Genomic DNA, 27,617 nt, shown 5'->3' with positions numbered 1-27,617 from the left:
TCCTCTCCCCCATCCCCCCATCCCTCTCCCCGCAGCATACATCGAGGACGTGGCGCGCTGTGTGGACCAGAGCAAGCGCCTCATCATAGTCATGACGCCCAGCTATGTGGTGCGACGGGGCTGGAGCATCTTCGAGCTGGAGACGCGCCTGCGGAACATGCTGGTGACGGGCGAGATCAAGGTGATCCTGATCGAGTGCGCCGAGCTGCGTGGCATCATGAACTACCAGGAGGTGGAGGCACTCAAGCACACCATAAAGACCCTGACGGTCATCAAATGGCAGGGCCCCAAGAGCAACAAGCTCAGCTCCAAGTTCTGGAAACACTTGCAGTACGAGATGCCCTTTAAGCGGCTGGAGCCCATCATCTCCCATGAGCAGGTGCTGGACGTGAGCGAGCAGGGGCCCTTCGGCGAGCTGCAGACCGTCTCGGCCATCTCCATGGCGGCCGCCACCTCCACTGCCATGGCAACGGCGCACCCGGAGCTGCGCTCCACCTTCCACAACACCTACCACTCCCAGATGCGGCAGAAACAGTACTACCGGAGCTACGAGTACGACATCCCACCCGCTGGCACGCTGCCACCGCTCTCCTCACTAGGCAACCAGCACACCTACTGCAACATCCCCATGACTCTGTTGAACGGCCAGCGGTCACAGGCCAAGTCGCCACGTGAGCAAAGCCTGGAGGAGGCACACGCCAATAACGCTATGCTCCCGCTGCTGCCCCGTGAGACCAGCATCTCCAGCGTCATCTGGTGATGGGGGGACCGCTGACAGCGTGACTGGGGTGGGGAGGCCCCTGAACCTGGTCAGCGCCCCGGGGGGACGGTGGGACGGGGGGGGGGGGGGGGGTGGGGGGGGGGGGGGTATTGGGTGATGAGGTTCACCACTGTGGTGCGTGGTTCACGAACCCTAACCACTGCTGCTGAGGAAGTTACACCACGAGCCACAGGGAAAAATCAAAACAGGAAAATGCGGAAAAAAAATCAAGAAAAACTGAGAAAACACAAAAAGAACTCTAGAAATCAAAAAGGAATCTAGTATACCCACACACTTTCACACCTGCACACACACAGATACACACACAAGGAAAACAGGGTCTTGTACATATATATTTACATTTTTTGTAGCATCAGTGTCTTCCTGTTTCTTTTTTTTTTTGGTTTGTTTTGTCTCACCTTGTTTGTCGCCCTGTCTGTGGGCTGACTTTGTTTTGTCTCCTCATCCAAATTCCTATATTTCTTGTCTGTTTTGCTTTTTTTTTACTTTCCTTTTTTCCTTTTTAATTTCAGTGCAGAAACAGAATGCAGAATCTGTGAGTTCATTAGACTGGACTGTTGTATTTTTTTATATCTTGACTTAGTGTAGTTTAAGGGTTTTTTAACACTTTTTTGGGGGGGATGGCCTGGAAATACTGATGTTATATTCGAAGGAACAACATCCTTTTTTGTTGGCCTATGTAAGGTGTGTATATTTAGTTTTAAAGGAATACTTAAAATATAGATTATGCAAAAGTACGAAGTCTGACAATAATATTTCTTCCTGAGTGAAAGAACTAGATGAGGAGCTGGGGCAGTGGTGCTGCACTTCCTCTGACCGATGGTATGGTTGAGCTGCAGCTCTCTCAGTATCTTAATTTTTTCTATTAAAAAACAGCTTTGCTGTTTAGCTTGATAGTGAAATGTCTCACCTTAAAAGAAAATCTGTAGATTATTTTAAAAAAAGAAGTATATTTTTATAATGAAAGAATTTGCGTGGAGAGCCACACTTACTCACATTTCATTCCACACAGAGTGAAAGTACGAGAGAACGTGCCAGTTTTCTACACTAATTTGCTACATGGTTCCTCGACAGGAATGCCAACAAAGTGGATTTTGAGTCCTTCACTAAATGTCCTCTTTATAATTTAAGATAAAAAAGGAAATGCATTTATAATGTTTTGGTCAAATTCATTAAATAATTTCAATCCTAAAAATGTTTTTTTTTTCAAATGTTGAATCATGGTTAGAGGGAGAAATAAAGTAAATTTGTGTATGAAAAACAGTTTCTATGTATGCATAGCAACTAGATATGTATTCTATATAAATATATAAAACACAGTTCACACTTGGAAAGAAAATGCTTGTCTCTATAGAAACACAATAATGATTAGTTTCTCTTCATTTCTCACAGCACATTAAAATCTGTGACTTTTACTTAGTGCCTCCCTGTTACTCCATGGAAACAGCGCCTCCTCTCTGTAAGATGTGGTGCTGCATCAAAAATGCTCTGTATGGCTTCCAGTCTGTAAGGTGTCGTATTGCAGCAAACGCATATTCCTTTCCTGTCTGGAAGCTCCCACTCTCACTTCAGTCACTGGCATTCCACATGTATAGTTAAAATCAAGGAAGGAGAACAGGTCAGGGTTACCTCATTACATCCACATGGAAAATGCAGTAATCCCTTCCATATCCAACTGTCTGACAACTGAGGAAATTTAGGAGGTGTAGTTTAGTACCAGAAGTAAACATGCATTTTTATATTCAACATTCCATTACCTAAAACATTGAATCCAAACCTCACAAGTCTTCAAACAGACATATTTAGTCAAAGTCCTTATGGATTGAAACATCCTTTTTTTTAAAAAAAAAAAAAAAGTGAAAAAGTCATACTCCACTGAAAAATTGAAAATCTTTAAATCATAGTTAATTTTACACTTTTTATTATCTTTTTTTGCAATCCTCATACATTCTACAAAGATCTCTGAAGTCTTGAGTTTCCTCCCTTCCTAATATATATATATATATATTTTTTTGCAAAATCAAGCCGTTACAAATGAGTATATGTCTCAGCTGTCTATGTACATTGTATACAGATACAGGTCAGAGTGAGTGCCTCCCTGTGACTTGAATACCCAAAGTCCTCCATGTGTCCTTATTCCAGTTTTCCAGTGGAGTATCAGTAAGGGCAATATCTCAACAATGTTAACAAATAATGTTTCCCTAACTAATCACCCCATTGCCTAAGAGCTTTAGCGTGCCACTGCTAGCTAATTCTGAGGAGGATGCATTTAGCAACATAATTGCTAACTACATAACTAGCTACAACACCACAGTAGATTTGTAGAAGAAAAACAGGCCAAAGTCCCTTGAGATAATTAGGTGTTAATTCCACAGCATTTTGTCTAGAGCACGTTACTTATGCAATTTAGGCAGTGTGTAAGGGATTTTAGTTGTGCTGCACTTACAGTGTATGAGGGGGAAAAGCTTTCAGAACTGTTACCTCACTCTCTTTCTCTGCCTTTTTCATCAGTTCTCCCAGTCAAATCTAAATCCATTCAATTCCTTTCTATGTATTGGTTACAAATTAATGATGCAACCTGCCTCGGGTAGTAGACACAGCACGATCACTTTATTTCAAAGTCACTACAGTTGATGTGATCAGAAGTTTATTTATCTGCTTAACAAGATTAATTACTTGACACAAATGGCACACCCACACACACACACACACACACAAATTTTAACGGAATGGAACTCCAGCAGGATGTCTCTACTGTTATGTGCAAGGCACAAGGTGTGTTCTTACAGACATATTCACCACAATTCTTACAGTCTCTTGATAAAACAGTTGCATGTCAGCTATCCTATAACCGGCACATGCAATTTTAATAAAGGGTGATGTCACAGCGGTGCCAGCATGTAACGTTTGGATATGAGAGGGGATGCTGAAGGTGAATACAGTACATTACAGGAGAATGATATTTTAGAATGACTAAGAGAACGCAACTTTTTGGCAGGTCAGGCTAAACTTTAGACGCTGTGTAGCCAACAGACTTTAAGACTCCAAATAATATCCAAACAAAAAAGAATGAATGTGTATTGTTATTATTATTATTATTATTATTATTATTATTATTATTATTATTATTATCACCCTAATGCGCCTCAGGGTTGTTCCACAGCTCAGTTCATTGAGGCCCGAAGCCATTGTGCTCTCCATTGCATTGTGGGTAAGCACAAAGCGGGATCAATTGAAAAGAAACAAGGCACCACACTCCGATGACTCCAATATCACACTTATTTAGTGGCTAAAGACCATTTTAGCACAGCGATACCTCCTTCAGTTTAACATGGTACCAACAGCGTTTATGAACAAGCATTGAGGGAGTTTTTTTTAGTAACTGGGTTAAAGACTTTGATGTACAGACAACAATTATGCAACACAATAAAGCAACAGGATGTGTAAGCCAAAGGTTCCTTTGAACCTTACTGTTTGGAGGCAAATTCATATTATATATAAATATATATCAAAAAAATCTTTCTCATCAAAAGTTGGCATTTCAAAGTATTGGTATGATTTTTTTGTATATACTGATGGCTGGTTAAAACTGATGTGTTATTGGTGAGGTACTGAAACTTGAATATTCCATTAAAATAAATTGGTTATCAGTTCACAGCTTGAAGAAGGGCACCAATCAAGACAATTTTCTCTGTATTTTTTTTCTAAGACATTATGTATATATGAAAATGGAAATAATATGAAGACAATCTAACCACGTTCATAAAACCAATGTTTGCATTTTCCAAGTGAGTGGCAAATTGTTTTTTGAACATTTGTAATAATAATATATAGCACAGAATTACTCCAGCCACTATCACGGTTTTGAGACTAAAGGTTAAGGTTCTGTTTGTCTCTTGTTATTGGTTCATTTTTTATTATTTTATTTTATTCTGTACCTGCGATGTTAATTGAAGATATACTATTATTAATAATAATAAAATGCGAATTTAATAATTGGTTTATTTTTTTTTTTACTTTTCCTTAGATGTATGTGGATATAGAAGAGGGAAAAAGGGGTGTGGCTATCTGACTTCAGTGCTTGTGTCAGTCATAGCTGACTCATAATTCTATAATTCTTGTTATTATCAATGTATTAAGGTACATATCCTTAAGAGTGTTCATCTTTAGTGATTTCCTTTATGTGTTCTCTGAATAGTTGGTTTGTGTTATGAATTTGGTTAACCTTTGCTTGTTGATGACAGGGAGAAATTAATGATACTGCCAACCGCACACAGCTTGATTGCACTGTAATGCGATTTCCCAGCATTGACTGGCCACAGGATACCAGGCACCCCTGCAATGCAATCAAATGGTTAAACCCCCAGTGAAGTTCGCTTCGCCCAGGCAGTCTGTGATGCTTGATCTGCTAACCACACTGTGCTTCCCCTCAAATGCATAGGGTGTCATTCACTTATGAATTAAGTAAGGCTACATGTGGTGAGGCGAAACCTTCACTTTCCTATGAGAACAGCTCAAAGTAGGTATTCCCGATAGTGTTATGACTGAGGTGTGGACAAACTGCTTTGCATGCTTGCTGCTCTCTTAGTGTGTCTTAAGTCAGCTGTGATTGGCCTGCTTGCTGGAGGCATGCAGTGAGCATCAGCAGTTTTTCTGCCGTGTAAGTCATGGAGGAGGGGAGGAGGAGAGCGATCCAACACGACCAGCGATCAAGTTGATCCTCCCTGGCCGGTCCGCCACGGCACCATGCAGACCACACTATGGACCCAGGCATCTGCCTGTTGTGGCACACTGCATCAAGTTTACCAAAACATTCCCAAAGAAAGAAAAGAAAAACAGGGCATATGGGAAAATGAAGAAATATTCAAGTAGCAGGTATGCATGTGTGAACTGGTGCATTGGTTTGGCTATGCGTGTGTGTGTGTGTGTATGTGCGTGTGTGAGTGTCTGAAGAGTGCCTGTAGTTGCAGAGTCAATTTGTGATGACGACAGGCTCCATTCTCAGAGACACACTAGCCATCAGCCAACAGCCAGCTGTGAAAACTTCAAGATGAAGCTGCAGGGCTCAGAGAATCATCCAAGATCGAACGTACCCACTCTCAGGAAATGAGCACCTTTTTGCCTGTAAGGTCATGTAGATTCTGTAAATATAAGGACTTGCTGCAATGTTGCAGTGGCATTGTGGGAGTTGGAGTAACGGGCAGCGCTGTGAGGTATCAGGTAAGAAACCAGAATTATCTCAAAAGTCTCTCATGTTTTTCATGGTCCACAACAATAAATTAAAATGTGTTATCAATAGCACCATTTTTCTGACACCAGTACATGAAGGCACCAGTTGCTACATGCATATTACTACATATTACTACATTCATGTTCTGTGAGTATTAGCAGATTTGCCTCACAGGATATGTGACCTACTATGTAGCTGTGTTACTTTTTGATCCTATAGTTAATCTGAGCAAGAAGTGTTTCATTTTTGTGTGACTTAAAAAAAGAAAGTTTTCTTATGAGGAAAACAGTGTAAGACCAGTTTTGCTGTACGATTAGAATCATCTTCACTTGATTAAAGTGTTTTACATTTACAAACATATACCAGCAGTACAGGGAGGAGGTGGAAGGGGAGCATCCTTCTCTGAAATAAGGCCGTCCAGCTATACCCCCTCCATTCTCGCTTGCTGCAGTCTGTTTGCCTCTGCGAGCATGGTTGCACCCAGCTGCACAGGTCACCTTGGGTGACTGGTTGGGGGTTTGAGGGTGGCCTGCATTCATTCCACATGGAAAGCAAAGAACGACGGAGCAAACCGAGCCAGGGATCCGCCATCTAGTGAGCGGGATGTCTGCTTCCACCGCCTGCTGCGCACTCCACCTTGATTTGCGTTCGACCCACAGCAACCATTCGTTCCTCACTCAAGTGTGACCGCTTACAGTTCATGCCACAGGAACAGTTGGATGTGCCTGCAGTTCCAGTGACCGCTCACCAGTTGCACCAGTGGATGCAAATGTAGCATGAGTGACCAACAGCTGTTCATCTAGTCCCTCTGACTACTTTTTGTTCACACAAGCCCATTGATGGGTCTGCTATGTGCACAGTACTAAATCACTGTTACAGCACTGTAGCATTAAAAATGACAACAGGAAAAAACATGAATGAATAAAACTTGAAATTTGGTATGGTATGTTAACTTTAGTGGAGTCTGTGTGCAGGAATGTCACTGTTTTTATATGCTTCATAGGCTCATATTGAAAATGAAATCTGCAGGAATTACAGGAGCTATCCCTGAGTGGGTTCGAAGTTGGTTGTCTAATAGAAAGCAGACTGTAACTGTGGGAGGTATTGTATCAGAGCAGGGTCCTGTACAAAGTGGAGTCCCGCAGGGTTTGGTGTTGGGGCCTTTGCTATTCCTTATATACATAAATGATCTTGATGCAGAGGTTAGTAGTAAAATAGTAAAATTTGCAGATGATACAAAACTAGGGGGTCTAGCCAACAGTATAGAATCAACTAAGGTAATACAGGAAGACCTAAACAGCATCCAAAAGTGGGCAGATACCTGGCAGATGACATTCATTTTAACTAAATGTAAAGTCTTGCATGTGGGAAATAAAAACCCTAGACAAGACTACTTCATGGGGGGGGGGGGGGCTAGAATGTGCTCAATTTGAAAAAGGAATTGGAAGTAATAGTTGACCCAAGCTTAACAGGATCTAGGCAGTGTGCCGTAGCAGTAGAAAAGGCCAACAGGATGTTGAGATATATAGCCAAAAGTATTGATTATAAATCTAAAGAGGTTATATTGAAATTATATAATGCTTTAGTCAGACCTCACATGGAATGTTGTGTGCAGTTCTGGGCACTGCACTATAAAAAAGATATTGAGGCTCTTGAAAAAGTTCAAAGAAGGGCAACTAAATTAGTTCCTGGCATGAAATATAAAAGCTATGAGGAAAGACTCAAGTTACTTAACCTATTTAGACTTAGCAAGAGGAGACTTAGGGGTGGTCTAATAGAGGTTTTTAAATTTATAAAAGGACTCAATAAGGTTAACTATAACAGATGTTTTAGGGTGAGTTCAGTCACTTTTCCATTAATTATATTCACTCAGAGCCGCATGTCACATACAGTCTCCTGCAGCTTCAAAGCCATAAAAAATGAAAAGAAATTTACTACATATGACTGGGACTGTACACTGTGAAACAGTGTCATCTGTTGGTCATTGGTGGTACTTTCCATGGTGCTGTTTTCACAGTCCTGGGACGCAGGAGAGGAGGGGTGGGGTTTAGTATCAACCCTTTGAGAGATACACTGAAACAGCATTTATTCCAGAATGAGTGGGTCAGGCAGTCACAGGAGAAACACGAATTGCTTTATGAATCATTCCTCATTTTAGCCTTTCCACAGAGAAAAAAAAAAAAAAATAGAGCACCTGCTCCAGGGAGCTAGAGAAATACATGAGCAGATTTTTTTAAGTCTCAAAAACTGCCTGTTGCTTCAGGGGAGATAGTTTATGTGTTTAATCAATACAGCCCAAGGGGACTCCTCTCGTGCGTGGAGCTTGCTGAGCAAATTCACTGGTCTTAGGGAACCAGTGAGTTCTGGAGCATCAACTTGTTCTGTGTTGCTTATTTTGTTTCCCCTATTAGGTAGAAGTGTTACAGACTATCCCACTGAGTAGTCAGGGCTAGGTCGATGCATGTATGAGCACACAGCAGAACAAAACAAACCCATGCCCTCTGGTGCACCCTCAAATAGGAGCAAGAGAGGAGGAAGCAAGTGGACGGGCCATGCATTTGCGTTAGCCTCAGTGCAGGGGATGTGTGTGACCAGCTGTGACCTCCCGGGATGAAGCCAAAAAGTTTGGCTGGGTGGACGTATCTTTTAATAATGCAGACTCACCCGAGTGGGACTATACAGTCCGAGCTTTGAACCAAGCACAGTGTTTGAAATTGGAATTGTGGGTAAGCCACACATAGTGTTTGAAATGTGAACTGTGAGTTAGTCATGCATAGTGTTTGACATGGCAATTGTGGGTAAGTCTTATGTGAAGATTTTTGGCATTATTCCTTTTTTGTATGTTACACACAATTGTTTTTTATTTTATTCCACCAGGTATATGTCACTTTTGGGACCCCTATAGAATCTTCTTACTATCAATTTGTGTGTAACTTTTTGTGTGCTTTTCTCTCTTTTTTATCACCTATCATGTAGTTGCTATTGTTTTTTAAATGAATGTTTCCACTCCATGATTTTGTTAGTGTTTGATGGTAGTAATCATCAATCAAGGGCCTTACAAGGGGGCTGTATTAATTTCATTTTCTGTTTCATTAGAGGTTAGATAAAAGATAAAATGTGGTGATGAACATACATTTTAATGCAATATTTAACACCATGCTAATCTTACGTACTCTATGGTTATCATTTTCACATATTTTGATGATTGGTGTGTACAACAACTTAACTTAAACCAAATTAAGAAATGGCGAGCTTAGTTGGGCCGAATGGCCTGTTCTCGTCATCATATGTTCTTATGTTCTTATGTTCTTACACATGACCCGGGTGAATTGTGGTCATGAGGATGTGAGACCACAGAAAGGGTTGTACTGCTTAAACAAGCAGTAACGGTGAATGAGGTCACACTGATTTATAGGGCTTAGCTTGGGAGTGGGTCACAGGCAAGCCTGACCACCATTGGCTTGTCTATCACAACACTGGCTGAGAGGACGGAACATGTGCCAATAAGGTGAATGCTGAAATTCAAACCCTCTCTAGCAAATCCCCTGCTTTGTTCTGAGGGCCAATTTGACTCGCTCTCAACTGGTGAAAGGGGAAAGCTTTTCAGAGATAAGTCATTAAAAGCCCTTAACAATTTGTGCACCCAACCCTCTCTTACTAGACCGTTGTTTGATCAGTGAAGCGCGTTAATAATTTAACATGATGGATGTTTCATTTATTGGCTGTTGGCCACACATGTCATGTTTGTGCATATGAAGATATTTGTGTCATCTTTAATACAACCACAATGTGCTTGGTGTCATGGCAACTCAGTCTAGGGATTCCGGTCTTCTCTTTGAGTTGTGCTGTTTGTACTGTCACATGTGACACATGGATCTAAGATCTTACATCTCCTTACTTTGAGTGTCTGTCTCAGGCCCGTACATCAGGCTTGCATCATGCTGATAGGTGGTATCTGAGTGACATGATTTTGCTGCAGTTTTGCTGAGTCAAAACTCTTACTCGCTCTCTGTCCAACTTGCTGTCTTTTATTCACCCCCTCACTCTCTTACCCCCTCTCTCCCTCTCTCTCACAACACCTCCATCTCCCCCTCTCTAACTCCCGCCCTCTTCTCACTACCTCTCACATCTCTCACAAGGCCTCCCCCACTCTTTCTCTCTCTCTCCCTTTTTCATATGGATGGGTCCTCCTATCCCTTCGTCCCCCTCAGATGACATCATAACCTGGGCACTCGGCGGCATTTGCTCATCAGAGACTCAGCCTGGCAGGCGCAAAGCGGAGCCCTGCGACAGCTGTGTTTTTATTTCACAGCGAGCGCATTAATTGACTCATTATTATCTTTAGCAATCCAGGGCTTAATTGGAAAGAAAATAGGGCTGGTGGTGGCGAAGGTGTGGAGATAAATGAGGATATAAACACATGAATAAATAAAGGGGAAGGGGCGGCTGCTGCTCGCTTTGCCACACGTCTCCTGCGAAGGGCGACAGGTGAAGAGAGACCGCTCTCTACATTTCCTGACATTTGCATAAGTCCCGCTGCACTCACATTCTGGCCGGCTTAATTCCCAGGCAGGAAGGCACACCCAGCGTGGGGAAACGCTGGGGAACCAGCTTGAAAGTATTAGCGAAATTAAGCGGAAAGCGAATCCCAGATGAATAGCCGTGTACAGCTCCGTCAGAACAAGGCAGAGACCTGCGTTCTGGCGTATTAGTCACTCTAACTGCTCTTAATTGACACTGAGAGAATATCGTGTTTCATGGGAGCATCCATGTGAGTCTCGTGCTGGGAGCAGTATTTTTCTGGAGAGAAAAAAAATGAACTATTATAGTACAAAAACACTGCTTAAAGTTGACTGAATTCAACATTTCAGTAGATGAGGCTCACCTGCTGGGACCACCTGGGGATGTAATATTGAAATTATTGTATTAAATGACAGCAGATCAAACTGACTCATTTGTATATTTTTATTCCTTCTTTTTAAATTACGTGTATCTGTCATGTCAATGTGGGCATTGTCCTCAGCATGGCTGATGCTGAATAGAAGGATTCAGTGAATTAATCAAATTGTGCATCACTACCCTTATATTCAGTTAGCATCAGTTTTTTTTCAATGTAAATGCTTTTTTTGTCAACAATGTTGGTTATTGCTGAACTCATGTTTGTGAAGGCAAAATAGTCACACTCTTATTTAATCATGATACAAAGCTAAGGGCAATTGTCCAGGGACAGTTTCTGTCATCAACATGTAATCCTAACTGCTGTCCTAAAAGGTGTAACAACTCCATCAGTTAACACTACTGCCAGTTCCTTTCCAATCCGAGCCTCTGTGCTTACATGTTAACCATCACTGTACAATATGGCTGCCATCACTGATACTGGGAGTCATGCAGTACCACCTTTATTCTGTGAATCTAAAACTTGCCTTCACCCCTGAGAGTACAGAGCTGAGCATTGTTGTCAGGGATACTGTATTAAGAACAAATTGCTTGTTCCTCTGGCTTGATATCCCACACTCAATATGAATATTTAATATTTTTCAATAATTCTGAGACTGTGTGGCTTGCTGTTTGTCACTGGAGACGGGAATGAGGCTGCTTAAAGTGGCTGCTCCATTTTTTTCCCCACAAGCATTTCATACTGTAAGCTTCACCAGTTCAAAGCCCATTTCAATTGAACATCAAAGACAGTGTGCTTTTGAACTGAGGCAGTGCATTCAAACAAGTGTTCAGGTTACTGTCCACCATTTTCTGTCAATTTCAGTGAGGTGTGAAACCAGAATGATGTGTGTGTTACAAATAAAATTACAGTTGTTGAAAATTTATGGTTCAAAGAGAGCAACCTGCTGTCACATTTTAGACTGAATGGCACCATTGTGACACACATCAGCAAGCCAGCATGAAAACACTCATTCATATACAGACATAAAAATACTGTCTCACAGATAGACAAATATACAGACACACACACACTATACCTGCTGCTTACACAACCACAAGATACCAAAGCACAAGTATTAGTAAATACATTTGACCCGAAATTTCACATATAATGACATATGTGAACAGTGTACAGACATACAAAGCAAAGTGCATGTACTAATACACAAACATGTACTAATACACAAACTAAAATACATAGTTAATATACATATGCTCAGCAGTATTGTTCATGTCAGATGAGCATGTAATTTTTTAAAAAAAAAGATTAAACAGAATTAAAATAAGATTAGTGACTTTAAGTGACAGCACCTTTAAATGCCTCATTTCACTGGGATTCCATCATATAATCTCCACCATCTCTTTTCCTGCCATCCCATTGCACTATTGTGATGATAACCTATGTATGAGATCAGGGTTTAGGGATGTGTGTCTGGAAGTGAGTAGAGAGTAAAATTACATTGTACAGGGAGCCATGTTACCAAAGTGGTCCCAGATCAGTTCTATCTGCAACTGATGATGTTGTTTCAAACACAGACCCAGCTTTAGCATTTCAGGCTGAAAGGTAACGGTTCAGTAAGGCTGAATCTTCATTATCAGAAAGGAGATGGTATTAGCTATGGATAAATGCCAGGAGGCTTATATTTTCTGGATATTGCAAAGGATTTTTTTGATTTACTGTACTTTTTTTTTTTGGAGATGGCAGATGGATATCTGTATTAACTCAAATTAAGACAAATGAGTTGATGCAGCTGGTGGGAAATCTTACAGAGTATGAATTATTTCCACATTACGTGCTTTGGGAGAATCATCCTTGACCTATGACCTGTGACCTATGAACATAATTCTGCTTATAAAATTTTCTCCACGCTGTTTGCCAGTGGGAGTCATTAGAAGCCCTTGTCATTAAACAAGGTAATTGTGTCCTATAATCCACAGAAGTGCAAGCTATTTTTCCCTAGGGTCTTTTTAATATGCTATGTTGGTGGCAGTGTAGCATAGTGGTTAAGGAGCAGGACTCTTCACTGAGAGGTTGCTGGTTTGATTCCCCATGGTGGCACTGCTGCTGTTCCTTTGGGCAAGGTACTTAACCCACAGTAAATAATGGCTCAGTAAATATCCCTGATGTATCAATGGGTAGTGAAAAAAAAACTGTAATTTATGTAAGTTGCTCTGGTTAAGAGCGTGTGCTAAATGCCAATAAAAAAAAAAAGTTCAAGGATGAGCTGGGTTACAACTATACTGGGAAATGTCAGTCTATGTTACCATTATGGTCACTTGAGCTCAGAGACACACTGAAAATTATTATCACTTTAGGGCTATATTACTGGTATCAGACACGCACGCACACACACACACACAAGGATACATTAATCCAAGGTTTTGCTGGATTTCATGCCACTTTATACTTGTCATGCCACTTTATTACATGCACTTTATAAATCACTCTGGATGAGAGCATCTGCTAAATGATAATAATGTAATATGAAGGGTAAACCCAGGACCTTACAGCAACCCAAACCATTAAATTGCCAGCTCATATGTAGGGATAGGAGGAGGCCCACAGCATGTAGGAAACCAACTCAATAGTTTACACCATTCTGGTATTGCAAGTTATATTAAAAGCTGGGCTTTTAAAAGAAGAGTGATGCGTAGCCGAAGCTGTGATGATGTCATTCATGTGTCTTGATGCGTCCCTCATGCAGATCCCCTCATCCCCCTGCTTCCAGGCATAAGCCCTGAAGCTCCCATTGATGTCTCCGGTTCTCATCAGGTTGAAGGAAACGGGCCACCTCTCCACTGAAAGCTACTGAGACAGAGAGCAGGGAGGCAGCAATATTATCTCTTCTCTGTGATTTCTGCATAAAACATAGAAAGAGAGATGGGGGAAACAAAGAAGGTGATGTGAAATTGTGAGAGGGACTTGTGTCAGATCAGTTGTGTTGAAGGGGTGAAATATTTTGATTCAAGAGAGATGAGGTTGTGGAAGATGAAATTGTATGCATTTGACATGCAGGTGAATGTCAGGCTGACCTTCTGTTTGATATGTGTGTCTATTCAGTGGGGCTCACTTTCCAATAGACCCACCATGACTATAACTTGGATATTGTCATATGAAATAAGGGCACGGCCAATGTCATCTGGCTTCCATTCAGAAAGATTGTTTTAGATATTATGAGACTTTAAAAGCCAAGATGACTTTAAAAGTCAAGACAACATGATTTAGGGCTAAAAGACTTTTTGCTTCAAAATTACATTCTGTTTCATCCTGTTTTCTGCAAATACTGGATGGCTGACATTTGAATGTATATTCATATCTGTGGTTACAGTTATTGTATCGCTAAGGTGTTTGCATCATAACACTCATAAGTACAACTTTACAAGCCAAATTTGAGAGTGTTGTCAGCTGACATTTTGTAGAATGTCTCTTATATTTGGTTAATGTATTTAATTTGACTGGGTTTTTTGAAAGAAATTAAGTATAGCTTTGAACTAAAAAGGTACAGGCTAGTTAGCTATGCTGAATTGCCTGTCTACCAACAGAACACGGGAAGCTCTCTAAACCATTTGTTGCATATAAGTATTTCTCTAATTGCAAATTCAGGACGATTAAGCCACCGTAATACCTATATGCACTAATCATATACCCATGTATTGGGATACAGTCAGGCATACACACCCATAGCACACTTATTTCATGCTCAGAGGGGTACAGACTGAGGGTCATTTGTACATAGGCTCCATTCTCATTGGTCAGAGAAGGAACTAAAGATATCACAAACAAACCTGTGCAACATACACAACATAAAGCTGTTGCGATATGACATTAGCTGGCTGGGATCATTTGCAGTACCAGGGCTGGCTGGCCCTTGACTAAACAGCTCCACCTTACATTTGGATGGGAGAGCTTTGGTTGGGATATGGAGAGTACCACAAACACCATAAACATTTGATTTACTGAACATACACTGATGAGCCAAAACATTATGACCACTCACACGTGAACCGAATAATGTTGATCATCTCCAAACAAGGGCACATGTCAAGGTCTGGGTAGATTAGAAGGTAACCGAAATAATCAGATCTCGAAGTCAACATGCAGGAGAAATGGGCAGGAGTAAAGGCCTGAGTGACTTTGACAAGGGTCAAATTATTATGGCCAGACAACTGGGTCAGAGCATCTCTGAAACAGCAAGACTTGTGGTGAGTACCTACCGACAGTGGTCTGAGGAGGGACAAACCACAAACCAGCGTCAGGGTGTTGGGTGCCCAAGGCTCATCGATGCACGAGGGCAATGAAGGCTATCGCGTCTGGTCATAACCGACAGAAGGTCTACTGTGGCACAAGTCACAGAAAATTTGAATGATGGTTACGGGAGGAATGTGTCACAACACACCGTGCATCGCACCCTGCTGCATATGGGGCTGCATAGCCGCAGACCAGTCAGAGTGCCCATGATGACCCCTGTCCACCGTCGAAAGCGTCTACAATGGGCATGTGAGCGTCGGAACTGGACCTTGGAGCAGTGGAAGAAGGTCACCTGGTCCGATGAGTCCCGTTTTCTTGTATATCACGTGGATGGCCGTGTACGTGTGTGCCGTTTACCTGGGGAACTGATGGCACCAGGATGCTCTGTGGGAAGACGACAAGCCAGTGGAGGGAGTGTGATGCTCTGGGCAATGTTATGCTGGGAAACCCTGGGTCCGGCCATTCATGTGGACGTCCTTGCAGACCAGGTACAACCCTTCATGGCAATGGTATTCCCTACTGGTAGTAGCATCTTTCAATAGGATAATGCACCCTGCCACACTACACACATTGTTTGGGAATGGTTTGAGGAACATGATGAAGTGTTCAAGGTGTTGCCCTGGCCTCAAAATTCTCCTGATCTCAGTCTGATTGAGCATCTGTGGGATGTGCTGGACCGACAAGTCTGATCCACAGCGGCACCACCTCTCAACTTACAGGACTTGAAAGATCTGCTCTAATGTTTTGGTGCCAGATACCACAGGACACCTTCAGGGGTCTTGTAGAGTCCATGCCTCAGCAGGTCGGCGCTGTTTTGGCAGCACATGGAGGACCAACGGCATATTAGGCAGGTGGTCATAATGTTTTGGCTCATCAGTGTATGTTCACCACTGCTTGTTCATTGATTGAAGCTAAAACTGTCCTGACTGGCTGGTTACTATGAATATTCATGAAAAGGTGTGATCTAAGACCAAACTGATCTACGATCATCTGTAGTAGGGGCACCAGCATGGCCAGGACCGTAACCTTCTGTTAACAACAGGCCTTCTCAGACATGGAGGTACAGAGGACAAAGGGAAAGTAGACCTATCAGTCTCCTGTTTAACCATCCCTGGCTGTACTGAAGCTACAGAGGAGAAGTAAGTAAACTGACTGAATTTACAAGCATAGACAGTACTGAACATCACACTGCACTATGGTAGTTTACCACTTTAAAATAAAGAGACTTTCATCCCATTGGGGGGCAGCACCAAGTGCATGTCTGATCCCACCAGTGTGGGACAGTTACAGGGCTCTGGGCCAGATTAAGGGGTCAAAGGTCACTCTCCATCTCTTCTCTCCATCACTAGGGACCGGAGGACAGGATAAGGTTCAGAGTCAGGACATTGTAGTCTTAGTCTGTATTCCATTGGATCTGTCAAATTAAGTTGATGTTTCTTACTCTTTTTGAATTCCTTTTAAAGTGAAAAATAAAAACTCGATGCTTTGATTAATTTAGCAAAAAAAAAAGTATGACTGCTGGCAAACATATTTCATCAAAATGTGTATATATAGTTTTTTTATTCATGCTTTTCAGGCTTGAAACGGTGTTATCATTTAAACATTTTACATCTTAAAGTCTCTTCTCATCAACTCGCAGTATAAATAGTGAAAACAGATCAATCAGCATGCAAACCAGTCTCTGGAGCCATGTCTGTATCACAGGGCCACAGCTGGAGGGGATGGAGGGGTCCAGCACTTCGGCCTTTTCGTGCGGGAGGGGCTCATCACACTGAGGGGTATCTCCATTTCAACAGCTCCATTTCAATGGCGGCTGGAGGGAAGACAGTGTACTCCTCTCATTCTTCTCTATTTGTTTTTCCAACAGATCTTGGGAGGCCTTGTCCTCTCCACTGACTCATCCCCCCACCTTGGAAGCAAGCGAGGAAGTCCATTAGTGAATATATTCATTCTACGGCTGAGCCTGCCTTCCCCCAGTACATAAATCTCCCAGACCGAAGAGCTATCACAGGGACATTTTTGTTTTAAGGTCATTTCATTAATTCCTCTGCAAACCTTTCAAATCTAAATATGGTAGAAAGCACTTTTTTGTTGTATCCTGTTTTGAGAGGTCTAGGAGAAGAGGATTTAGAATACGTTTGAAGCACAGGCCCACATAAACCATGTACCTGTCAGGCGAATGATGGCGCCGTTCTCAGAAACATGTTTTATGGGCGGTATGTTCGTTGTGCTGTGTCAAGCCTCTTGCCAGTGTGTCTCCAAGCTCAAAAAGTGTCTGCACCGGGTTAAAGAAACCTCCAGGGCAGAGTGCTGGAGTTTCTCTTAGCAGTAAGAGAGTGTTCAGGTTTTCGCACCAGAAAGAGGAGCCTGGCGGGCTCATCCCTTCACTTCTTATTTTCCTTGTGTGTTTGCTGCCGAAAATCCAATATCTCAACGCATTCAAGAAATCAGAGCCTGCTGAGTCAAAGTATCGAGCGGAATGCATTTGCCACACGTGATTGATGAGGAGGCTGGAGAGCACAAACACAGAAAACAGTCTAATATTTACACTGGTCCCGCCGCAAACTTTTGATCAGAAAATACTCTGGACAGAAAATGATGAGATCAATACTACTTTTTTACATGTGGTGAGTTTAGCAGGAGTGCATTAGAAGGCCTTTAGATCAGGAGTATTAGATGGATGGAGAGTTGCCAAAGGGCAACTGGCTAAACAAATAGACATTTGAATGTTTCACATTTCAAGGGATGGGGGTCCGTTCCTACCTGCTGTCACTGAAGGTGTCTGGAAGTGGAAAAAAATGTTTTAGCTGTATCAAATCAATCCTTTCAGTTTCCTTCCTCTTTCCACTAAAGAAAATAATATTTAAAATCGCATATAAAACTATTTTGCCACAACATGATTAAAATTATTTTAAAAAACTATACCTGATAAGCAGGTTAATCATTCTAAGTGCATTCAACTTGAATATTTTTTTTGCAAGCGTGAACTGTATTTGTGTGTGCATGCATGTCTTTTATTTTGTTCCTTAATTTAATCAGTCAGTAAGCACATTCACATGTCAAGGGAATTAAACCTGAACAAATTATGAACTCACAAGATTTGATTTTTCCCCGGTTAATGAAGAATTTAAATTGATCACTAAACAACCTCTTATTACTACAATGCAAAACAATTAGTACAGATTATTGCAGTCTCTTGCTGCATGGTAATTGGGAGAGTGATTGCCAATTCAAATCAATGGCAAAGATCCGAGCGTATGGGAAGGGATCCATTTTCATCTGCATTATAATGTGTCTGCATATGACAATGGACACGAAATTTGAAAGGACAGACAATTTACATTCAATGCAGTTATATTTTCTACTTCAGCCAGGTTATCAAAAAAAGATGGCTTCTTAATTATGTAAAAATATTCATTTGAAGTTAAACAGTTTCCTTTTAAAATATAGGAAAGAATTTCAACATGGCTTTCCTCCATGACTATTAATGAAAGGTTTTGAGATGAGTCTATTAAAGCCCGGTCACATTTGTGAAGGCTTGATAATGAAGCTATTACGTGCAGAAAGACCAAAACCGGCGTGAATTATAAATGGCTGGCTCCCTCCCTTTCCTTTCTCCATCACACACCCCTCTCCCTCTTTTCCCCTGCGTTCAGTCGCTCTGAGGGCCATGCTGTAGCCTCATTAGTCATATCATTTGCATTTGTGAATTGCACTTAGAATTGAGGCCTGGCCCGAGACCGCCATCTCACCTGTAAGGGACAAGCCGGTAGTTAACACCGCTAGAGGCCTATCTTCGTGCTTACCTTCCAGTAACCCCCATCTCACCCGCTTCAAGCGGATGTGTCAAGCCTTTCTTTGCCTCTGTGTTAAATGTGTGTCGTTGCTGTCTCCGCACTGGCTCTCCTTTCGGCTCTGCCTCTAGTGGGACACTTTCAGTTATGCTGGCCGCATTAGTTACTGAGACTAACTGCCGCCACCACGCTCTCGGTCTCGCCAGAGTGACACCATGCATGCGATCTGAGGCAGCTGCCGCCTCCCCTGGTCTGATTGGCATCATCAATCATCCCCCCCCACACACACATACACACACACACACATACACTGAACGTGCTTCTTGTGGCAGGTGCCAAAAGGTGAGATGTGATGATGATGTTTTAATGTAATGTCACGAGACATGCCAGGTCAGAGGTCAGAGTGTCACAGCACCCTGCAGAAAGACCCTCACATCACAGCACACAGAGGAGAACACCAGATCTATCACACAAGCATCAAATTCCTTCTGCCTCTACACCAATGATGAAACCTATAAACTATCTGTGATTCACAATAAATACAGAACTTAAATTTTACAAACAAATGTCTGTCTGAAAAAAGGCTACAGCAATGTATGTTTTGTGCTCTAATGAGCTGTGGATTCAGGATAAATGTTCGCTGATGAACAGAAGGGGACAGAGGGGGAGAGAACATTCTATCAGACGCTTGTGCATTTTTGTCTCAGCGAACTTCACATGATATAAAAATTGTCAGTTTTGTTTTCTTTTTTTTAAATTGATAACCATAGCATTACCCCATTATTATCTATGTGCTTTGTGCTCAGCCCTATCCCAGGTAATATGCATGTTATCTTAGAGCTGAAAACGTCATGAAGGAATTTGTGTTCAGTCCATCACTCAAAAGTTCCCGAGACAGAACTGACCTGGTGAATTAATACTATTACCCATTACCAGTTACATAATATTACGTCCAAGGATGTATAGGCTATGCCTTTGTGTAATCCTGCCACGCTTGCTCTGTGTTAGGCTGTTTCATTTACATCCCTCCCTCTCTCCTGTCTGCAGGTTAGCAGCACATTGCCTTTCATCAGCGTGATTGGTGCGGGGTTAATCTACAGTCGTGGGTGGTTGTTTCAGAAAGAATTGTTGACTTCTTCTTCCCTGTAAATATTTTGTATATAGTGTAAATATCTAACCAAAAACTATTGGAAGCTCTGCAGGGAGGTGGCAGCCGTTTTTGTTCAGTCTTTACGTTTTCTGCTGTTTATGTTTAGTCAAGGTGTGATTTTGTTTCCTTGTTTACATATGAAAATAAATTTGCTTCCTTTTGGTGAAATTGTCACAGATGTTATTAGTGCTGGGGACAGGAGAAGGGACACTCCGGTTCCCAATATATTAGTTGCAATCCCTGACCCTAGACCTGGACTACTATAGTTTAGTGATAATTTTGGTGAGAACAATTAAAAAGCAATTTAGAATTGCTGCATTTCAGCATGAACAGCTGAGCCAGATTTTTACCATTTATAAAAAATAAATAGCACAATGATATTTTTAGTGGTTTATCTCATCACGTGGGATCTTGTGCAAATATATATTCCTGATCAGTTGTGGAGTGTAATACCTGATAATAAGACACATAAGGCAAGAACTGAGTGGAAAGAGCTCGTTTATTATGGCGTGTGATTTCAATCAGCTCAGTGACAGACACAGGCAGACGATGAGAAAAAAAAAAAAAAAAACTTTGAGCAGCATCCAAATCCATTACTTTTCAAGTCTGACATTAAAAAATTATGCCAGAGATGAAGCTACAGTGTTTCATGTTGGGGAATCAACACCGGCAATCTCATTCAGCTGTGTATAATATCTGGCATATCAAAAGTTTTAGTTTCTCACATAAAAAAATAAATAAATAAATAAACCGCAAAGAACTTTTGAAATATACTGTAAGCTCATGAATCCTGTGTCATATGAGGATATGGATAGATGGAGAGATATAATGAGAAATCATTTATTTTTATGCTTCGTAAATCACATGCATGCGACAGACAGACACAGACACACAGCAAAGCAGTGATACAACTCAAATGTATTGGCGAAAAACAACAGCTAAAGATTACAAAGTAAAAGTTATCATTCGGTTAGTGCAGGGCAATGGGCAGTTTAATGAATGACTCAAAGACACGCACATCAACCACACGTGCTTAATGATGAGTTTCAAAGCTAACATCTATAACAAGGACACGTATGGCTTCAGGTTTTAAACTGCAGCCCTGCAGCTACATTTACCTGCCACTAGGGGGTGTCATAACCATGCTCTGAGCTCAGCTACAAGCCTCCACCAAGATGAAGGTGCATTATTTATGTACTTGTGAGGGGGTATCTCTTCGCTGTAGTATGAACTGGTTTACTTAGTACTGTATGCGAGTAGTACAGTTGTAAAGAGGTCTCCACATCTGATCACCCAGTGGAAATAAGCATGTGCTTCAGAAGCATAGTATTGTTAAAACAATTCAGCTTGCGGTACTTATTTCTTAACCCACATTTTATTCTCCCTCAACACTGACAACACTGTTACCCACATGAAATTGCAAACTTGACACAATAATCAGTGGTCACTAGGTTTATTTCCTCTGTCTTTATTAAATTTATGCAATGACACAATAAAGCAGCATAAGGTACACACTTTGGCACATGGCATCCGCCTTACCCATATTTGTGCTCTTTTCACTGGATAGCATTCTTTGTTTGGCCAGCAAGGAGAGATATTTGCCAGAAGCTAATGCTGACACCAAAAATTAGTATCAGGTTAATGCTCCTCACATAAAATGTGCTCTCAACAAATGGAATTGTAGTTATACAATCAAAAAGAAAAGCATTCATCTTTGCTCAAAGTACACAGTATTTGGTAATAAAACAAAATGAAAAATAAAGATACATCTTTCTGAGGTGACTGTAAAAACGCTGGATAAGACTCTCAATTCCTGGTTCATGATACCTCTGGTGAAAAGAATCAAAAGCATTGGAAAAAAAACTCAACAAGAAAAAAACGTCCGAAAAATTCAAGTTATGAATTGTGAATGTATTTTCTCCAAGAGGCTAACCTCCATCTTCCTTTCTTTAAAGGAACCCCTTTGAAGTTTTGGGCCTCAGAAACTCTGAAATCAGCTCTTTAAAAATGCTTTCCTTAATACTAATAAAATTGCCACTTGTTGCACAGAATTTTGAATGGAAATCTTATTGACTGGTGCACTATTATGTTAATTTAGTCACAGAATGGATGGGGCATCTGTTTCACTAGAAAGTGTCCTGTACTCTTTCAAAGTAGCAAAAGTGTACGACATTTGATGGTGTGAGAGGCTGAGTTCAGAGGGCGCCTTTTCTCATCTGTACATTTTTAAATCCCTGGTCTGTGTGACCTCTGTCAAGGGATTGTCAAATTGGATAACAACTTCAATAACGCAGAGTCTTCCATTTCAGACACAACGAGAGCTTTCTTTTGATGACCTTCACCTTTCTTTGTCCTCTCACCTCTCCTCGCTGCTTTGGGGATACTACAAAGCATAGCTGACAGACATTGTGGGGAAAATTACATATTTTTCAAAGCTATTGAACAGGACTTCGCTGGCAGATTTCTCTCCCTCCAGTTCAAGCATGCTTGCTCAACACCCAGTTCTGGTTGTTTGATTTCTGAGTGAGCACTGCCCTCTGCAGGTGGAAACGTTCATTTTCGCCAACCCATCGTTCACCTGCTGCCATGTTTTGAAAGTTTCAGTTAATATGGAACTGGTGGTATGCAACAAACAACAACACGAGTATTTAGAGCTGTAAGTGGAATCTTTGGTGCTGCCGTCAGGTGGCGTAGTTGCACTAGCTGTGGACTCCGATGCTTTGAAACCAGAGTTTCAGTTTCCAGCGAGAGGCAGCTGATGTATTCATATACAAATATGCAGGTTACAGTTCTAACTGCTTTCATAATGCGTAACATGTACACCCTGTTAACACTGCTAGTTACCCTACATTCATGCATCAAATAACCGCGACCACAAATACCGCGCGTCTTTACGGTACCGTCAACTACTTCAATTCTGTCTCACATTTCTGGCATACTAATATAATCAGAATACTGTTTAAGTGAAGGCAGATGTTGAGATAACAGATGTTGTAACAATTTAGTTACGGGGGGTTTACTGCATTTCATACTCAACAGAAAGACGAGATTCAAGGTACAATTTTCCGGTATAACTACAACCACCCTCACAGTTTATGATAAACTGAACACATTTGTGTGAGTCGACTATCAGTGATAGTCTACTTCAATATTTATGTCATGTGTTATACTCACTCTGAATATATCGAACTTTTAATCAACTACCCAAGCAGACGTCAATTGTTTCTCTTTTTTACCTCAATTGTTTCTCCCTTTTACCTAGCGCTGGTCATCCGACCGGCATCTTTCGGGACAGTCATGACGTCCCGTCTTTCTGCTCCTTATTCTAACTCGTTTATTCATCGATTTATTTCCCGTAAAACATCTCCAGCAAAAGTTCCTCCATGTTGACCGTTCCGATGACGGGTCTGAAGAACAGTTCGGCGACGACGTTGGCGTTGATAGATCGCAGCATGGACAGCGCGATTAATAGTTTGGCGAACCTTGTAGGGTCCTCCCGGTGAATCATTTTGACATATTCATTAAGTGCCTGGTGCGCTTCGCTCTGCAGTCCGTGAATGTAGTGTAGACACAGTAGTCCCACTAGATCTGCGAAAAGAGGAGACAATATTGTTACTGCGAAACTGACTGATTACTGGCAATAACATAATAATAAACATTTAGGCTATTCTCAGTTGTGAATTCAACTATCCTCACAAGTAGGCCTAGATTATTTTTGATATTGTTTTTAATATATCAAAACTTTTTGATTATCACACACTGTTATTTCAGCAGCTAACGACAACAATATATTCACATAATAATGATGATGATGATGATAATTATTGATGATAATGTTATTATTATTATTATTATTAGTAGTAGTAGTAGTAGCAGTAGTAGTAGTAGTAGTAGTAGTAGTAGTAGTAGTAGTAGTAGTAGTGGTGGTGGTGGTGGTGGTGGTGGTAGTATTACCACACAATAATATAACTAGAGAGTCAATTACATTCTTCTGACCCATAAAGTTATCAGACAGTGGTACCTAGAAGGTAGCATTACATGTAAACAATATTTTTCGTATATTTCAATTCAACATTGTTCGTATAACAGGTGTCCTTGATCATCTGCCATAACAGCCGAACCAACCTGGGTTGAAAAGGACGGCTCCTTTCAAATACGCGTACTCCTTGGTACTGATATCCAGTCCCCAGCACTTGCTCAGAAACGCTTTAATGGCCTGGGTGTCGGCTTGTGACACCCCCTGATCGTTCTGGTCGTAAGGGTTGCCTTTTTTCTCCTGCCCGCCAGTTAAAATCCTTTGCAACATGCTGGGTTCGGGCAACTCGGTTGTCTCAAAGTCGACCCTGTCCTGTGCCATGCCCAGCACGAGCAGCGGCGCCCAGCTGCTCCGCACGAGTAGCAGCTGGTCATCGGCGGGCAGCTCGCGAAAACAAAGCACGTTCTTTACAAACTTCAGCGTTTTCATCAGGACCGCAGAAGCAGCTTTACACGTAATCTGAGGGCATCGGAGTGCCACTTTCTTCTTTGATCCGCACAAGCAAGCCTGCTGCGGCGGGACTACCCCGGGACGCCGGTGCGCACGGTGCTCCGTCTGGTTGTCGTTTTTCAAAATGTTGTAGAGGATACTGTTCTGTCTCCTGTCGCCCAAGCAGTGGCAGCCGTCAAAGGAAGCCATGTCACTCTACATTGGTGGTCTCCACGGCCCCTGTCAAGGTGCGGTGATGTTCTTTGCCTTCTTTCTCTCATGAACTGCGGCGGATTTATATTTCCTTCCTCTCATCTCAGAACTTGTTGGGACTTTTTAAAATATTACCAGACACCTCCCACAAGTTTTTACCCAGACACGCACCTAGAGGGAGCCAGCTCCTAACAAATTAGCATTATATATACATATAAATTCACACGAACGTGATTATACAGTAATTTACATTTAAGTGTTATTTTTCATGCTAGTTAATCCAAACAATAATGAATACGTGCAAACAAAGGCACACAGGCACACGGATAGGCCCCCTGCAGAGCTTATTTGCGGTAAGGCTGATATATTAAGTTTGTCATCGTAATCAAATTAATGGATCACAAATGAAAATACAACGATAAGAGTGTGTATGCATTTTGAAACCATACAACTGTGACTTGTTATGATTTACTCCAAACACAGGTACAGACTATGTGTAAGTGTATGTGTTTGTGTGTATTTGTATTGTTTGAGGGTGTGTCTGTGAGTATTTGTATGTGTGTGAGTAGTTGTGTGTGTGTAGGAGACAGAGAGAAAGGGGGCTGGGGAGATGATGTCAGAGTGAGAGAGATGGGCTCTCTGAGCAGACAGTAGCTATCTGCTGCCTGCCTGGCTCTGTTTCCTACTTTCACCCATGCTCCCCAAGGGCAATGAATGACTCCTCCCTTGGCACTTGTTACCTGTATTGACCAGGCCTTGGAATCACTGCTAGACACACTGGGCAGACTCATAAGCTGAGAAATAGGTTGGGAAGACCAGGTTCAAACCTATCCATCTGGCTTCTAAGCTAATGTTATTACAGCACCCAACTGTTGAATCTGTAATTACCATGAATTAAAGAATATACTTGTTGTAGAATTTCAGAACTGACTTCTTCATTGAACAGACAAATACAAAAAGATTTGCAAAGATAGTCAGTGCATGTTAATGAACATAGGGGATCCTTAATTAAACATATACAAACATTTAAAAGTCACCAACAAACACTGTTAGCAGGTCTAGGAACAGGTGAAGGCTCCTCCTTCGTCCCTCCACCTCTCCCAATCTACTCCCAGAACTGTGAAATGGCCATTGTTGTGGCTTGACAGAATGTCTTACAAGTGCCCATGAAGTCATACAGACAGGCAATGGTAACACCATTGCAAGTCCCACCAAAGGCAGGACCACCAGAAACCAGGAAATATTTCAGTCAAATGTTCATTCAGTCAGCCCCCTCTCCACACTGCTCCTAGGGTGACAACAGCCCTCCTCCATGTCTATAGATAGCCTCCTTTGGCTTCCATCCTATCCCCTCTCTGGACGACTCAGGGTGACGTCCTCAATGGACTCTGGGCATTTGTTCTCCAACCCAATAAAACATATCCCCTCCCAGTGGCACATGAACACACCTCTCCCTCTTTTCCTTGCCAATTCTCAAGGGCCTTTGTGCTGCTGAGTTCAGCCACACCATACACCTGGGTCAGATGCCTCCACAGTTCTTTTCCAAGCTTCACATATAGTGGTTTCATTGTCTCCTACCTGTAATAATGCAGTGAGGATGTGATCTTTCATTGAGGAAAATCAGTCTCTCAGAACACACTCCTCCATTTTAATTAAGTGTTTAAGAATATAATATATTGTTCGATTAATTAAACTCGGTACTAAGGAAATTAACCTGAGGGCAGTGGTGGAGGGTTGTCATCATCCCGATAATTAAGAGGTATATTGTACTTCCAAGGCTTCAACAGAAAGGCTTGCGGACTGTTACCCCCAAGGGTTAATGTCATGCTTTTTCACTGTGTGGAATACTTCTGAGAAAACAAATTAAAAATCATTGCAGTTCTTTTGTGTTTGAAATTCAATGTAACTCTCTGAGGAAGAAAAAAAAAATATCCACAGCATTTCTTTTGAATACACTCATTTCAAATAACAATGGCAAATTGCTTCAGTCTGACTCCACCCAGACAAGAGTCTTCTCGGTGTCCTTGAGGTGAGTTTTTAAGGTCAGTGGCAGAGATGCAGGACATGGGCCATCCCCAACTGTTGAAAGTTTGCTGAGGCCTTCTCAGACACAGCCCGCATCAGTTGCATTCATACAGCGAGCTCAAGCATGGGCTGACCGGATATCATACGGTGTAAGTGGGGTGAGCATTCACTGGATCTCCTACTCTCTTCTTTTCCACTGCAGGGCTGGAACCTGGCTTGTGTGTTGTGGAGCTAACAGCTGGCCTACTCATTACCACTACACCACACTGCTGCATATGTACATACTAAGCTTTAGTCCTTATGTGGGTCCAGCAAACTTGTGTTATATGTCACAACACTGATGTATTCAGTAAACAAATTTACACACACAGTTACACTCAAATTTACACAAAAATTTACACACACTCATCCTGTGGCCTCTGAACCCCTGATTCTGTCATCTGTCCTCAATGACAACACCATAGCTGCAAACTGGACAAGTCCAGGGATCTGTTCCTCTGGACGAGGCCTGCATGATTTGTAAACTTATCCAATAAGCAAGATGAAGCAATGTGAAATAAAATGAAAGAACCAGGGTTAGAATTCAATCACAAATTTGAACCTTGTCCAAAGAATCACACACCCACAGTAGAAAACAATCAAGTATGATTTGCTTCTCCTGAGGCTGTCTGTGATTAAAAAACACAAAACGCTTCATCAGATCTCAGAGATAACATTTGTATTTGTCAGTAGCTACTACTTCAGATTGGGTTAAACCAGCCTCTTATTAACT

At 41.7% G+C, this 27,617-nt stretch overlaps 2 protein-coding genes across 3 annotated transcripts in view; one reads left to right on the top strand and one right to left on the bottom strand.

Moving 5' to 3' along the window:
- Window positions 1-760, top strand: part of LOC118789013 (interleukin-1 receptor accessory protein-like 1) — a 319,783-nt gene extending 319,023 nt beyond the window's left edge. For both annotated transcript variants that reach the window (XM_036545289.1, XM_036545288.1), the window contains exon 11: window positions 36-760. In XM_036545289.1, coding sequence (XP_036401182.1) covers window positions 36-760 — 725 coding nt within the window. The remainder of the gene's footprint in view (window positions 1-35) is intronic.
- Window positions 761-23,488: 22,728 nt separating this feature from the next.
- Window positions 23,489-24,817, bottom strand: LOC118789520 (nuclear receptor subfamily 0 group B member 1-like). Its single transcript, XM_036545987.1, has 2 exons — window positions 24,268-24,817; window positions 23,489-23,730 (listed from the first exon to the last, which is right to left on the bottom strand). Exons 1-2 carry the CDS (start codon window positions 24,815-24,817, stop codon window positions 23,489-23,491), a joined length of 792 nt encoding a protein of 263 aa, XP_036401880.1.
- Between the last annotated feature and the right edge of the window lie 2,800 nt (window positions 24,818-27,617).

This window comes from Megalops cyprinoides, chromosome 14 (genome assembly GCF_013368585.1).
Source record: "Megalops cyprinoides isolate fMegCyp1 chromosome 14, fMegCyp1.pri, whole genome shotgun sequence".
Taxonomy (NCBI): domain Eukaryota; kingdom Metazoa; phylum Chordata; class Actinopteri; order Elopiformes; family Megalopidae; genus Megalops; species Megalops cyprinoides.
The sequence above is the reverse complement of the archived record's forward strand: the minus strand, read 5'-3'. Positions and strand labels throughout refer to the sequence as shown.